This window comes from Poecilia reticulata, unplaced genomic scaffold (genome assembly GCF_904066995.2).
Source record: "Poecilia reticulata unplaced genomic scaffold, P_reticulata-male-v2 Scaffold_35, whole genome shotgun sequence".
NCBI lineage: Eukaryota > Metazoa > Chordata > Actinopteri > Cyprinodontiformes > Poeciliidae > Poecilia > Poecilia reticulata.
The window spans coordinates 11,625-26,435 of NW_027675133.1; the positions used below are offsets into that span (position 1 = coordinate 11,625).

Consider the following 14,811-nt stretch of genomic DNA (forward strand, 5'->3'; position numbering starts at 1 on the left):
GTCAGAGTCTGGTCCGCATTGCCGGCAGTAAGTCGGGCTCGTTTCCGGTAAGAGTTGGACTCCGCCAAGGCTGCCCTTGGTCACCGATTTTGTTCATTACCTTCATGGACAGAATCTCTGACCAGCCGAGGTGTTGATCCGTTTTGGTGGCCTTAGGATCACATCTCTGCTTTTTGCGGATGATGTGGTCCTGTTGGCTTCATCGGATCGTGATCTGCAGCTCTCACTGGAGCGGTTCGCGGCCGAGTGTGAAGCGGCCGGTATGAGGCTCAGTGCCTCCAAATCCGAGGCCATGGTCTTGAGCCGGAAAAGTCCCTTCTCCGGTCAGGGGGGTCGTCCTGCCTCAAGTGGAGGAGTTTAAGTATCTGGGGATCTTGTTCACGAATGAGGGAAGAAGGAGCGGGAGATCGACAGGCGGATGGGGCAGCGTCTGCCGTGAAGCGGGCGCTGTACCGGTCCGTCGTGGTGAAGAGAGAGCTGAGCCAAAAGCGAAGCTCTCGATTTACCGGTCGATCTACGTTCCCACCCTCATCTATGGTCATGAGCTTTGGGTCATGACCGAAAGAACGAGATCACGGGTACAAGCGGCCGAAATGGGTTTCCTCCGCAGGGTGGCTGGGCTCTCCTTAGAGAGAGAAGCTCGGTCATCCGGGAGGACTCAGAGTAGAGCCGCTGCTCCTCCACGTCGAGAGGAGCCAGTTGAGGCTTGGGCATCTGGTCAGGGTGCCTCCTGGACGCCTCCCTGGTGAGGAGTTCCGGGCACGTCCCACCGGGAGGAGGCCTCGGGGAAGACCCAGGACACGCTGGAGGGATTACGTCTCTCGGCTGGCCTGGGAACGCCTTGGGATTCCCCCGGAGGAGCTGGAAGAAGTGGCTGGGGAGAGGGAAGTCTGGGCCTCCCTTCTGAAGCTGCTGCCCCCGCGACCCGAGCCCGGATAAGCGGAAGAAAATGGATGGATGGATAAGTAAATTGACCAAATGTTTGGATTAGAGGAAAAGAAAACAGCTCAGATTAATCCGATTAGTGTTATTCCTCCATGGTTATTCCTGAGTTAATGTAGACATGAGACTTCTTAAAATGAAAACGACTGGAATTTAAATGAAATAGGGGTAAAGACTGACTGATGTATATTTAAGATAATCATATTATAACTACCTCCAAATTTATTCAGACGGTTCTAACAATCTTCAAGGATGTGTGGGAATAGGAATAAATATACCAGAGTTTGAAATCCACATCTCCAAAAGACCATCAGATCAGCTATCTGTTTATATTAGGCTTGCAGTGGGTAGAGGAGGTTCGACCAGACAGGTGGTGATATGTACAGACTCTAAAGCAGCTTTAGAAAGTATTCAGGGAGAAGGAAATGATAGGAAAGATTTAGTATTAGAAACTCTGCATAGTTTATTTAGAATATATAGAGGTGGCATTGATGTTTGGTTCTGCTGGGTACCAGCTCATGAAGGGTTAAAGAAATGAAAAAGCAGATAAATTAGCAAAAAGGGCTTTAGAAATGGCAATAACAATAATAATTCCTTTTGGGAAAGGGGAATCCTGTATTAAAAATGAAGAAATAGAAAAATGTCAAAAAAGGTGGAATGAAGATAAGAAGGGAGAAGATTATATAAAGTACAAAGTCAGTATTAATTAGAAATATTAATGAGAGAAACAGAAGGGAAGAAATAATTATGACAAGATTAAACAGGTCATACCTATTTAAATGACACCTTATATTTAATAGGGAAGAAAGTAATGATAAATGTGAAGGATGTGGAGAGAAAGAACATGTAGAACATATGAATCTGAAAACAATGGTTGGAAGGACAGGAATGGAGTCTTAAAGGAATATTAGGAAATGAAGGAAACATAATGGAGATTTATAGATTAAGGAAAGTTTTATTTATTTTTCTTAAAAATACAAGATTAATAAATAAGAAGAAGAAGAAGAAGAAGAAGAAGAAGAAGAAGAAGAAGTTTTTCTTTCCTTCACTGTCATCTCCAGTCCACCAGCAGGAGGCGGCTCTGTTTGATCTGTTCACTAGGAAGTGACGTCACTGCGTGGTTTCCGTTGCTACTTGTAAACAAAGCGCAGTTAGCTGCGGCTACCCTGGTGACGAGAACTGGGCAATAATCAGAACCAAGCCGAATCGGTGGATCCGGACCGGAACGTCTTAGGGATGGAGTGAACCAGAACCGGCACCATGTCCATGGAAGACCGTTCTTCGTCGTTAAAGGGTCAGAACCTCCGCAGCCACAGCAGCTAGCATCAAACCGAACCAGAACCGAGCCCGAACCCCTGGTTACCGGTTAAACTGGTCAGACTAGCACCCAGGCCGGCACCAGTCTGACCAGTTGAACCAGTTCAGCTGGTTGAGGAGCATCAGTTGCTAACCTGGTCGTGTGATGAGACTGAATAGAAACAACGATGCGTTCAGGTTCAGACCAAAATAAATATCTGAAACTGGACCTGATGTTCAACAGGGGGTCACGTGATGAGCACGTGACCTGAGCCTGCAGCTGGTTAGCTTGGTAATCTGCTCTAACTGACCCTCTGAGACACACCTGAGCAGGTAACCCTACCTGCAGGTACCACCGACCCGCCAGAGGTCCAGTTGGACCGTGTGGGTCCAGTTCACGAATACATTACTGATCCCAAAGGGAAATTAAACACGGTTCTGGTTCTGACTCTGACTCGGTTCTGGTTCTGTGTGCAGGGAGGTAGAGAAGGCGGTTCACGCTGCCCAGAGCCTCCATCGCCGCTGGGTGGAGCTGCAGCAGGAAGTGGGCGGAGCCTCCAGGGAGGAAGCGGATTGGACGACCAATGAGCTGCGGAACGGCCTGCGGTCCATCGAGTGGGACCTGGAGGACCTGGACGAGACCATCAGTATCCTTGTCCCCAGTCTGTCCTCCACTCTGTCTCCGAGTCCCCATCCCAAGTCTCCGTTGTCCTTGACGTCCCTTAAGGCATCGTGGAGTCCAACCCCAGGAAGTTCCACCTGGACGCTGCCGAGCTGACGAAGAGGAAGGCCTTCATCACCAGCACTCGCCTCACCGTCCAGGTAGGTTTGACCTTCTCCAAACCTAACCCTACCGGGTCCCGAGCTGGTCTGACCCGGTACTCGGCTGGTTCTCTGTTTAACAGGACATGAAAGAACAGATGTCGGGTCCAGCAGCTGGTTCTGGTACTGCTGACAGATACGGCAAACAGGTACAGGCCCTCAACAGCCAATCAGCTGCTGTGACTCAGTTTGAGCTCTCTGATTGGTCGCGTCTCTTGCTGATAACAATCTGAACGGGTTCTGGTTCTGTTAGGTTCTGCTGGGAGACTCCCAGGATCCCATCTGGCAGCCTGGTTCCGATCAGTTCGGCCCACCGGACCACCGGCCGCAGAACGCCAACACTCAGTTCATCGGCGAGCAGCAGACACAGCAGCAGGTAGCAGAACTTGCTGCTGTGGTTCTGGTTGCCAGTTCCAGAACCACAGCCGTCGGTTCCAGTTCTGACCCGAACTGACCCGCCACTTTGTGTTGCAGCTGATTGCGGAGCAGCAGGACGAGCAGCTGGAGCGGGTTTCCGGAACCATCGGGGTTCTGAAGAACATGTCGGAGCGGATCGGCCTGGAGCTGGACGAGCAGGCCGGGTAAGAACCCAGTTCTGACTGGAACTACCAACTGGTCCAGTTGGGTCTAATCCAGTGCCGGTTCTGGTCCAGATGAGGTTAGTTCTGGTTCCAGTACCAGTCTGGTACCGGTTCTGGTACCAGTCTAGTGAACAACTTTGGACATGAGATGGACGGCACTCAGTCTGGTTGGGTTCTGGTTCTGGTTCCGGTTAGCGCTGTAACGATTATTAAAATTCCTGGAGGAAATTTTACCTGTAAAAATGTTTCATTTCAATCCATCAGATGTTATTTAACAGCAGATTTCAGCAGCAAGAGTTTCATGAAAATCAAAACAGGAAGTGACGTGAAGAATCAAAACGTTAAACCCTGACGAGTCGGGGGGCAGCACCGCGCCTCTTGACATCTTTAAAACGTAAACAGTGAGGAAGAGAAATAAAAAGAAATTAATACATCAATAAAAAGTAAAGATAAAACATTAAAAACATCAAAGTCATCAAAACCCACTGAAACCCTAATTTAGCCACAAGCAGCTCTAACCAGGTGGGTTTTAGTCTGGATGTAAAGGCTCTCAGTGTTTCAGCTGCTTTACAGTTTTCTGGAAGTTGGTTCTGGGGCTGCAGAGCAGAACCAGAACCAGAACCTGAGGGGTCCAGACGGTTGGTACAGCAATAACAGATCTTTAAATTATTGTGGTGCTAAACCGTTCAGTGATTTATAAACTAACATCAGTATTTTAAAGTCTATTCTCTGAGCTACAGGGAGCCAGAGGAGGAACTTTAAACCTGGATTTATGTCTCCATCTTCCTGGTTTTAGTCAGAACAGCTGCAGCAGCTTCTGGATCGGCTGCAGCTGTTTGATTGATTTATTAGTCAGACCTGTGAAGACGCTGCTGCAGGAAAAGATAAACACATGGATGAGTTTCTCTGATCTGAGACATAAGTCCTCTAATCCTGGAGATGTTCTTCAGGTGATAGAAGGCCGACTTTATGACTGTCTTAATGTGGCTCTGAAGGTTCAGGTCAGAGGTCAGAGGTCATCACTACTCTCAGGTTTCGGGCTGATTGCTGGTTTTTAGTTGTAATAACTGAAGCTGTGCGTTGATTCTGGTTCGCTCCTCTTTAGGTCCAAATATAATAACTTCAGTTTTGTTTCTGTTCAGCTGGAGAAAGTTTTGGCACATCCACACATTGATCTGTTCTAAGCATCTGTTCAGTGACTGGATGGGGTCAAAGGTCACCTGGTGACATCGTGATGTAGAGCTGTGTATCATAGATATGGTAGCTGATCCCATTTCCTGTTATAACCTGAGCCAGTGGGAGCATATAAATATTGAAAAGAAGGGGTCCTAGGATTGAACCTTGGGGTTCCCCACATGTGACCTTTGACCTCTCTGATGAGAAGTTTCCGATTGAAACAAAGAAATCCCTGTTCTTTATGTAGGATTCAAACCAGTTGAGCACTGGACCGGAGAGTTCGACCCAACTCTCCAGTCGGTTCAGTAAAATGTCCTGATCAACAGTGAGGTCCAACAGAACCAGAACCAGCACTGTGGTTCTCCCACAGTCTGTATTTATATGGATATCATTGAACACTTTGACTAGGCCGTCTCCGTGCTCTGGTGAGACTGGAAACCAGACTGGAAGGAGTCAAAGCGATTCATTATTGTTAGGAAGTTATTTAATTGTTTAAAAACTGCTTTTCCTTTTACCAAAATCGATCAGAACAACAATATCCTCAGTGCTGAGGCATCTTCTGCTGTTTTGGTTGAGCAAAGTAGGAGAGACGACCTCTCCAAGATGGCCGCCGTATTTCCTGCACCAGAGCAGCCAATGTGGGGTCTACTCTAATATTATATGTCTATGGTGAAGGAGACCTGCTGCTGTGCGGAGCAGGTGTGTGTTAGAATCATGGCAGCAAAGAACTTTTCACAGTTTTTCCCCCAAACTAACAGACTGAGTTGAGTGAAGCTGCTGGATGCAGGTAAAGTTAGCTAAAAGCTAAAGGTGACTAGCTAATACCAATACATCACCTTAAGCTTGTTAACAAGTAGCTTGTAGGCTACTGGTGTTGTTGTCTGTCCCCCTTGTTCATCTGGAGCCGGGGCCGAGTAGAACAGAGCCTCCAAGAATCCACCCCCTTCGCTCACACACACCGTTCAACCAGACGGCTATCTGTCAGCCATGTGGGCCCAGAAATGGTTTGGAAACCTGCCATAAGGTATGCTGGATTGATGGGTATGACAGACAGACAGAACACCTGTTGCTGTTCTGTAGCTGATTCGTAACATAAGTGTAGCTTTAAGGACGAAGCGCAAAATAAATTTCAGATCATCCTGGTCTCAACCAACGTGTGGCGGAGCGCATCGTGGCGACACGTAGCTACATCCCTTCGCTAACATGAACACAAAGCTATAAATGTCTGGGCAAGGTCAGAGTTCAACTATTAAACTGAATGAAGATGAATCATAAACTAAAGGCTGGAGTAAAAAAAGATGCTAGCACCATAGACATATTTTATAAGCGTATCTGTGAGCCTGCCTCTTTATTATTAAATTCAATATAATTTCAGATTTTTCTATAACTTTTCAGTTTAGCTTAGAAAGTGAGCTATTATTGTTACAAGTTAATTTTCTAAACTAAAGAAAAGTTATTGTTAGGGAAGCTGAAATATGAAAAATTGGCCTGATTGATATCTGATAATAACACTGTTGTTATGCTAGATTTACCAATATTTTATTTGATCATTTTTTTATTCGATTACTCGAGAAATCATCAGAATATTGATAGAATACATGATTACAATAACCCTAGTTCTGGTCCAGTTCTGGTCCAGTTCTGGTCCGGTCCGGTTGCTAAGTCTTGTCTACCCATCAGGATGCTGGACGACTTTGGACATGAGATGGACAGCACTCAGTCCCGCCTGGACACCGTCATGAAGAAACTCGCTAAAGTCTCACACATGAACAGCGGTAATCTGCCCGGCAACATATTATTCATTCAGAAGCTCAGTCTGGGTTCTGATTGGGTAGAATTCAGTGATTTGGAGCTCTGATTGGACAGAGCTGTGTGTTTTAGGGGCGTGTCTGTCTATCTGATCACTGATTGGTTGGTTTCTCCTCAGATCGCCGCCAGTGGTGTGCGATTGGAGTGTTGCTGCTGATCCTACTGGTCGTCATCATCCTCTTCTTCATCCTCTGACTGAAGCATCACATCGACCCAAACCGCTGATCCCAGCCCTCTGGACCCGGTCCGGTCCGGTCCGGTCCGACATGTTCCTGCTGTGATTTTCACTTGTTGAACTTTATTTCAGAGAAAAAAGAAGTCTGTTCAGTTTGTTTTTGTTTGCTTTTAATATTCTGAAAGTACCTAGCATAACTCTAAAACCAACCAGTCTAACTAGTTCCTGTCCAACATGGACCTGATGACTCAGCAGAACCTGGGTCCATTCTGTTCACTCAGAGCCACTTTGACCCGTTTGAGCTTTAATCTGATTGGCTCCTGCCTGCAGCAGGAGGCTGGGTTCTGGAGGTTCTGGTTAGGAGTGCACCGATTGCAGTTTTCTGACCGATGGCCAATAATCGCTCTTTAAAAAGCCCGAGCTGCCGAGTCCGACTTTCTTTGTCTGGAATGTCGATAAATAAAATTATTTATTTGGATAACTGGGGCGGCTATTGTTACTGCAGACAGGATGTGGAGGGCGGGGCTAACCTGGTGGGCGGGGCTAACCTGGTGGGCGGGGCTAACAGTGTAACCTCAGCAGAGGACAGTGGCTGATTTTTAGAGCTTTGCTGATGTAGATCAGGTTGTCCAATCACTGATCTCCCAAAACAAAGAAAATCTGCACCAATAAATCGGCTGGCCGATAAATCGGTGCACACCTAGTTCTGGAGGTTCTGGTGGACTGGACCCAGACAGTGAACTCTGCTCCACCTTTAGACTGAACAGTTTTCAGTTTCATAAAATGTAAAAACATCAGGAAACATTATTCTTTCAATAATGTTTCTTAGAGAACCAGAACCAGAACCCTGACCCAAACATCCGTTTTAGTTTCTCCAGGACCAAAACAAACCTCACTCTGAACTAGAAGAGTTTAAACTGGTTCATTTTAACTGGTTAATTTGGTGGAACTAACTTAAAAACACTAAATTTTGTTTGTGTTTGTTTTGTTTACTGAAAACTTTTACTTTGTTAAACAGTTTAAGTGATATGTTGACGTTTGAATTCAGATTATTGAAAGTGTTTAGGATATAGATTTGAGTCCTCAACCACACTTCCTGCTGCTCCTTCACAATAAAAGCTTCTCTCTGTCAGTAAACTCAGCTCAGCGGTAGAAGCACCTTCTGACAGACTCTTATTCTGAAGGAGCAACAGGAAGTCTGATAAATGAGCTCTTTATGAGAACAGCTGACCAAGAAGCAGTCAATCATGGCTTTACACATCAGGTGTGACAGCCGTTTGGTCATGTGACGTCAATGAAACATTTCATTTCTGACTGATCAACTTTATTAAAGCATCTTGTTGGAAACTCCAGCTTTATTAAAGGAGCAGTTCGCTTTATTTCAGCTTAGTAAAGGCGTAGACATAATATCAGTGTAGTGACTATCTGTCCCAAAACTTAAAAATCAAAAAACTCAAAACTCGAAGGTGATCAAAACAAAAGTGAATCCAACTCAAATAGTCACCTGATGCACCGTGGATTCTGGTTTACGCAGCAAAAAAGGATCAAAGGTCAAAATATAGTTCTTTGGTTTTATTTTACTGTTCAGGCAAAAGGTTCCAGGCTTCTGCTCTGACTCCTGTATCTGTTGTTTGACTAGTGAGACTGATGTGACCGATTCTGTAGGCTGGTAACAAACCTCATGACCACCACGTGCATAATAAGACCCACCTAGTTATACCCTGAAATACCCACAGCCCAACCTGACATTCATTAACTCATTAAGTGAATTCTTAATCAAATTAAACAAAAATTCTAATGATAAATCAACTAGGAAATAAACAAATAATAAGAATAAACTAAACAATTTAAATTCTAAGATTTAACCAAAAAATGAGAAAATAGCTCCTACAATAAGGATAGACCCTCATGGCCGCTCTCTCCTATTGTCGCTGACGAGATTTAGGACGGCCATCTTGGAGCGGGCGGCCATCTTGGAGCGGTCCACCACTCCACTCAGCGTTATGTGTTTAGCAGCACAATGACGTATCAGCGCATTTAATCGATCATAACACGCTTTTTTGTTACTGGAAACCATATTCAGACATCTATCAAAGCTACATTTATAAACAATTGTATTATTTAGTATGTTTTTAATACATAGTTCAGCATATTTAAATATGCTTAGTGGCTATAACAATAGAATAGGAATGTAATATTCTGATATTGATGTATGATGAGCATATTAAGCACACAGCCGTTCATCATGTATTTAATAAATTATTTAGTAACATCAATACATATTTATATAACTATGCAAACAAATAAATAATGATTAATACTGAATAATATATGTTGAATACATGTTTATACCTTAGCATAGCATGCTAACAGGGCTAGGCGTTAGCATAGCTCCACTAACGGGGCTAGGCGACGGAACCAGCTGGATCAGAACCTTCTTGGTGGTTTCTCTGATGTCGGGTCCATTGAACCGAAGCTGAAAAGTGAATCTGGAAGCGACGGAGTTTCTGCTGCCAGAGGAACCAGGAATGAGACGCCATTCATTTCAACATTTTGAAAACTTGAAGCAGGAACTTAAGAGGTTAAAATATGTTTCATACTTTTAACCTTGGGTGAATATAGACATTTAAAACAGACGAGGAGTCAAAAGTACAAAAAGTTTTATTTAATCCAGTTTAATATCCATTGAATCAACCCAGTAACAGCAGTTGTTGGTCCAACTCCAGTCCACTTCGTTTTGTGTTATTCCACCAGTGAACACCAGGGGGTGACAAAATGTTTCTAAAGAGGGATTAGACTGTAAAAAAAAAAATCAGGTGCCATTAATTCCATTAGTTACATTCAGCGCTGCAAACTAAACTGGTTTCAGTGGTTTCCAGTTTGGAAGCTCGCTCTGCCCTGTGGCTCATCATCAGTCGGCTCTGATCTGATGGTCCACTCATTTCCATCAGAACCCTGAGCGGGACCGACCGATGACCTCTGACCTCAGACATGGATGGACAGACAGGGAGGAAACTGAGCTGTGATTGGGTGGGACGGTGGTCAGCTGACTTACATCAGCTGGTCTGTAATCTACGCTGCAGTTCTTGCTCTCCTCAGAACCAAAACTCTGCACTGATGACGACTTCTTCATTTGCAGTCCCAGCGCCCCCTGCAGGACAGACAGGACACACACTCAGCAAAACAAAATGTCTAGTGTTCAAAAATCAGGATCTACAACAGAAAATCTTCCCACACTGAGAGACTGAGCAGAAGGAGATTTCTTCCACAGGCTGCAGTTCCTGCCGTCACTGGGAAGACGGTCAGGAACCGGGGGAACCAGTCGGTCAAGGCTGGCGGTTTGAGTCTTGCTCAGTTTGACCGAGGAGAAAAGGCGATGCAGAGAGAGACGAGAGGGTCCAGCTCTACTGAATCTGAAGACAACAAAAGAGAACCGATTGGTTCATTTCTAAGAAAAACCGATCAGAGATCTGATCAGAAAAAGCTGCTGCCTTTTACACATTGTCAAATAAATATGGAAATTTGATTTTACCTTTATCTGCAATATTTTCAATGATTTTTTCGATTTCCTTGTCATCAGTTAATTTAATCTCAGATTTATTCAAGTTGCTCCTGATTGGTTGGCAGTTTAAAGGCCGGTTATGAAGAACAAGTTAGAATCTGATTCCTCAACATTAACCATTTAAACCTCAGTTTCAGTTTTAGGTTAAACCAATCAGAGTCCAAAGCGTCCAGCTGCTGGTTCTGGTGGCTCAGACTGAGTCCAGTCCCAAAACTCGCCCTGTGCCCCCTATGAAGTTGGACTCAGTCAAAGTGCACATCAGGGTTCGAGGTTACAAGCAGTAAAAATGTGAGAATTGGGACAATTCACCTCCGCCTCCAAAATGGCCGACCGATCACCATTCAGGCATTTTCAAAAAAGTACAACAAGCAATCAGTTTTAGTGTACAGTAGACATTGTTTTGCAGGAGACATTTGGTCGTTTAGATGTGTTTTGTTATGAGCTGCTGAATGCTGAACAAATGTACAGTAGAGTAAAACAACAATTATTCCAATACTTTACATTTGAAAACGATTGTTTTGTAACTATATTTCCACCTTTTAATTCAAAACAACACATGCAGCAAAGAATTGTGGGTAATATACTTCACCAAAGTTCTCCTGGAACCAGGTTTAGCAGATGTGCAGAAAGAGGACCCAAAAGGAGGCGGGGCTAAAGCAGGAAGTGGAGAATTGGGACGTGCTATGCAATGTGAGTCTGAAGGACACAAAGCAGGAAACCGTGGAGCCGAAGCCCCTGGTCAGCCTGGCCTGGTGCTACATGCAGCGGTGGAGCCTGTAGCTCCCAGCAGCCACAGCTGGTTTCACTCTGACTCTGGATCAGCACAGAATGAATCTGGATGGGGAGCCAACTGGGCAGCATGTGTGCTGCAGCTTTGATTGTTTTGTTGCTCTCCCCTTTCTTTTCTCCTAGGTTCTCACTCTAACCCTGAGATTATTTATAGATTACTTTAGAAAAATAAAACTAACTATACCCTCCTGGTTTTGTCTCTTCACTCCCTGGTTATTTATTGTTACAGCAGCCTTAGGGATGCAACACCTGGCAATGATGATGTCATCAGTCTGGTTTTAATGATGTCATCAGTTGGGGTCTAAACTCACCGCCCAGGATGTGAAACAACACTGTGCAGCTCTTCTCTGATTGGATGTCTGCGGTGTCCATCTGGGCTACCTGAGGTGGGCGGGGCTTTGTCTTCAGCTGTGGACCAGAAATGTGATGTCACCAATAAATGTTAATGCTTTTTTATAAATATTGTAAAACGCATTGAAATTGATCTTCTCTTATCAGTTTTTCAGTTTTATCCAACTTCTGTCTTTCAGCTCATTGTGTCCAAATAAATGTAAAGATTCGCTGATTCTGCCTTTTGACCACAGAGTTCACGACCTGAGTTCACATTCTGTCATTAACTGAAAAGTAAAGATTGTAGGAAACAAAAAGAAGCAACATTCTGTGTAAAACCAGCTTTTTCAGATCGATCCTGGAGTTTCTTTACTTTAAAACTTATAATTGATGCTTTAAGGCCAATTATGATTCTGTTCAGGTTCTGATCAGTCAGAGCAAAAATTACCTGATTTCTTTGTTTTAAATGGAAAAAAGATTTAAAACCCATTTTAAGAACATAAATCAGAGATTATAAGTGGAAACAAATACAGTTAGCTTCCAACTGTTAGCCTCCAGTCAAAGAGCAGCTTTTCCCTCTGATTACCTGCAGCTCACTCTGCCTGACCACCTGGACGTTTGACCAGGTGGTCGTCTGAGCTCATCGTGTCTACAGGTCAGTCCTGTTCTCACCTGAGTGAGACCAGTCCGTCTTCTTCTTCAGTTCAGAGCCAGGCTGGGGATCAGAGCATTTCTTCTTCTCTTGCTGGTTTCCCATCATTGTGTTATGAAGCCCTCCATTCTGTGACATCATCAGTGATGTCACAGGTAGCGGGGTTACAGGGGAAGGACGTGTATGGTCATGATGGTTGCAGGTAGGTGGCTGGGGCGACGGCGTGCCCACCGGGTACAAGGCATAGGGGTTGGCAGGTGTTTCGACAGTGGGCGGGGCTTGTGAAGCTGTCACCTGGTTTGTACCTGTTTTATCCATCCTGCTAAGAGCCCCACCCCCTCCCTCACCTGAGTCAGCAGGTGAGATGCAGCCGATATAAGAGTCTTTGAGGACCTCCGTCCGCACCTGGAGGAGGGGTCTGTTCAGGCCCCGCCCCCTCACCTGGGCTACAGGTGGACGCAGAGTGAGGTGGCAGTCCAGCTGGGCTCCAGACATCGCCACCATCATCGCCGGTCTTCCTCTGACGTTGAGCTGGTTCAGGTCCGGTTTGGACACCTGGACACCTGTCCCCTGCTGCCGCTCCAGGTAACGAGACTCTGCCTCCGTCTCTGTCTCATCCTCGAACCGCAGGCGGCGAGTTGGAGACGCAGACCGGCGCCACCTGGTGGACGGATTGCTCAGGTGTCCTGGCAGCGATGCCCCGCCCACCGACCTGAAGACAAAGGACAGGTAGAGCAGTGAGAGGCCGGCGAGGAATAACTGGTTGTGGTTCCATTGGTTCTGGTCAAGTGAAGTTTATTTGTGTAACAGGCAGTTCAGGTGCTTTACGTCATAAAACACAGAAATACAGACGTAGAATTACTGAAGCGTAACATTTTCACATGTCGATTGATTATTGATCAATGTTTCATTTATTATGTTTCAAAATCAGCTCCAACCAGCTGGTTTAGTCTTAAAGGAACTCTGTGTTTCAGCTGTTTTGCAGTTTTCTGGAAGTTTATTCCAGATCTGTGATGATGCAGAACCAGAACCAGAACCAGCAGGTTGATCCAGGAGCAGATCTTTAATCTTTCAGTGATTTATAAACTACCAATGAAGAACCAGGTGGTGTAGAACCAGGTGGAGTAGAACCAGGTGGTGTAGAACCAGGTGGTGTAGAACCAGGTGGTGTAGAACCAGGTGGTGTAGAACCAGGTGGTGTAGAACCAGGTGGTGTAGAACCAGGTGGTGTAGAACCAGCTGGTGTAGAACCAGGTGGTGTAGAACCAGCTGGTGTAGAACCAGGTGGTGTAGAACCAGCTGGTGTAGAACCAGGTGGTGTAGAACCAGGTGGTGTAGAACCAGCTGGTGTAGAACCAGGTGGTGTAGAACCAGGTGGTGTAGAACCAGCTGGTGTAGAACCAGGTGGTGTAGAACCAGCTGGTGTAGAACCAGCTGGTGTAGAACCAGGTGGTGTAGAACCAGGTGGTATAGAACCAGGTGGTGTAGAACCAGCTGGTGTAGAACCAGCTGGTGTAGAACCAGGTGGTGTAGAACCAGCTGGTGTAGAACCAGGTGGTGTAGAACCAGTGGTGTAGAACCAGTGGGGTGGTGTAGAACCAGTGGTGTAGAACCAGGTGGTGTAGAACAGTGGTGTAGAACCAGGTGGTGTAGAACCAGGTGGTGTAGAACAGGTGGTGTGAACAGGTGGTGTAGAACCAGGTGGTGTAGAACCAGGTGGTGTAGAACCAGGTGGTGTAGAACCAGTGGTGTAGAACAGGTGGTGTAGAACCAGGTGTGTAGAACCAGTGGTGTCTCCACCCTCCTGGTTCTACTCAGGTCTCCAGCTGCAGCTTCTGCTTCGTCTCTCTGGTCTCAGACTTTCGTCCTCTGGCCTGAAATGTTCTGCAGCTGCTAGAAGGTCCACTGAGGAACCGGCTTCATGAGGCTCTGGAGGCTCAGGTCAGAGGTCAGAGGTCAGCCTGATCTCTAGTTTACGGCTGGAAGAACTGAAGCTGACTCTAGATCGATAATTCTAGATCATTCCTCTTCAGTAACTTCAGTTTCTGTTCAGATGGACAAAGTTTTGTCTCATCCACACCTTTATCTGTTCTTAGCATCTGTTCAGAGAATGGATGGGTCAAAGGTCACCTGGTGACATCATAAAGCAGAGCTGTGTATCATCTGCATCGACATGGTAACTGATCTTATTTCCTGTTGTAACCTGAGACAGTCAGAGCTTAAAAACCCGACATGTGACCCCAGAAACCCCAGTTCTGCAAGTTAGTCAAGGCAGTTTCCATTTGTGTGTGTGTGTGTGTGTGTGTGTGTGTGTGTGTGTGTGTGTGTGTGTGTGTGTGTGTGTGTGTGTGTGTGAGACTCACCCAGAGTGTGTGTCAGGGGTCAGCAGGTTGTGGTCGCCCCTCAAAGGAAAACAGAGACGCTTCATACGAACTTCTTCCTCACACTGATGCTGCTACGATAACAGAGCACACACACACACACACACACACACACACACACACACACACACATGGCATGGTGGGGGAAGGGAGAGGATGACATCAGCAGCCCTGATTGGTCAGAGTGACAGGAAGCCGGATTAAACAAAGCAGCTATTCAGGATTAATTAACTTGATGAGACAGAGTGTTTACCTCAGCGTCTGTGTGTGTGTGTGTGTGTGTGTGTGTGTGTGTG

The 14,811-nt window shown here is 45.7% G+C and overlaps 2 protein-coding genes across 5 annotated transcripts; one reads left to right on the plus strand and one right to left on the minus strand.

The window, feature by feature from the left end:
- The first annotated feature begins 292 nt into the window (after positions 1–292).
- Positions 293–8,153, plus strand: LOC145550343 (syntaxin-6-like). The gene is made up of 9 exons (XM_081604346.1): positions 293–323; positions 2,137–2,236; positions 2,716–2,885; positions 2,966–3,060; positions 3,144–3,209; positions 3,314–3,436; positions 3,535–3,641; positions 6,498–6,592; positions 6,745–8,153. The coding sequence occupies exons 1-9, from the start codon at positions 293–295 to the stop codon at positions 6,819–6,821; spliced, it is 864 nt and encodes a 287-aa protein (XP_081460472.1). The 3' UTR covers positions 6,822–8,153.
- Positions 8,154–9,447: 1,294 nt separating this feature from the next.
- On the minus strand, positions 9,448–14,608 carry LOC145550344 (uncharacterized). 4 transcript variants are annotated; one of them, XM_081604347.1, is made up of 5 exons: positions 14,498–14,605; positions 12,482–12,846; positions 11,464–11,560; positions 10,037–10,214; positions 9,448–9,952 (listed from the first exon to the last, which is right to left on the minus strand). In XM_081604347.1, exons 1-5 carry the CDS (start codon positions 14,560–14,562, stop codon positions 9,749–9,751), a joined length of 909 nt encoding a protein of 302 aa, XP_081460473.1. In that variant the 5' UTR covers positions 14,563–14,605; the 3' UTR covers positions 9,448–9,748. The 4 variants fall into 4 exon arrangements, with proteins under 4 accessions (XP_081460473.1, XP_081460475.1, XP_081460474.1 ...); XM_081604349.1 differs by lacking the exons at positions 12,482–12,846; positions 14,498–14,605 and adding an exon at positions 12,155–12,471 and having other exon boundaries at positions 11,464–11,554; XM_081604348.1 differs by lacking the exons at positions 12,482–12,846; positions 14,498–14,605 and adding an exon at positions 12,155–12,471.
- Between the last annotated feature and the right edge of the window lie 203 nt (positions 14,609–14,811).

Coding starts and splice junctions, on each gene's coding strand:
- LOC145550344 (XM_081604347.1), bottom strand. CDS start 14,562: ATGAAGCGTCTCTGTTTTCCTTTGAGGGGCGACCACAACCTGCTGACC. Junction 12,847..14,497: donor ACCCCTGACACACACTCTGG/GTGAGTCTCACA, acceptor CTTTGTCTTCAG/GTCGGTGGGCGGGGCATCGC. Junction 11,561..12,481: donor CATCTCACCTGCTGACTCAG/GTGAGGGAGGGG, acceptor TCTGGTCCACAG/CTGAAGACAAAGCCCCGCCC.
- LOC145550343 (XM_081604346.1), top strand. CDS start 293: ATGGTCTTGAGCCGGAAAAGTCCCTTCTCCG. Junction 324..2,136: donor CCGGAAAAGTCCCTTCTCCG/GTCAGGGGGGTC, acceptor GGCAATAATCAG/AACCAAGCCGAATCGGTGGA. Junction 3,210..3,313: donor CTGACAGATACGGCAAACAG/GTACAGGCCCTC, acceptor TGGTTCTGTTAG/GTTCTGCTGGGAGACTCCCA.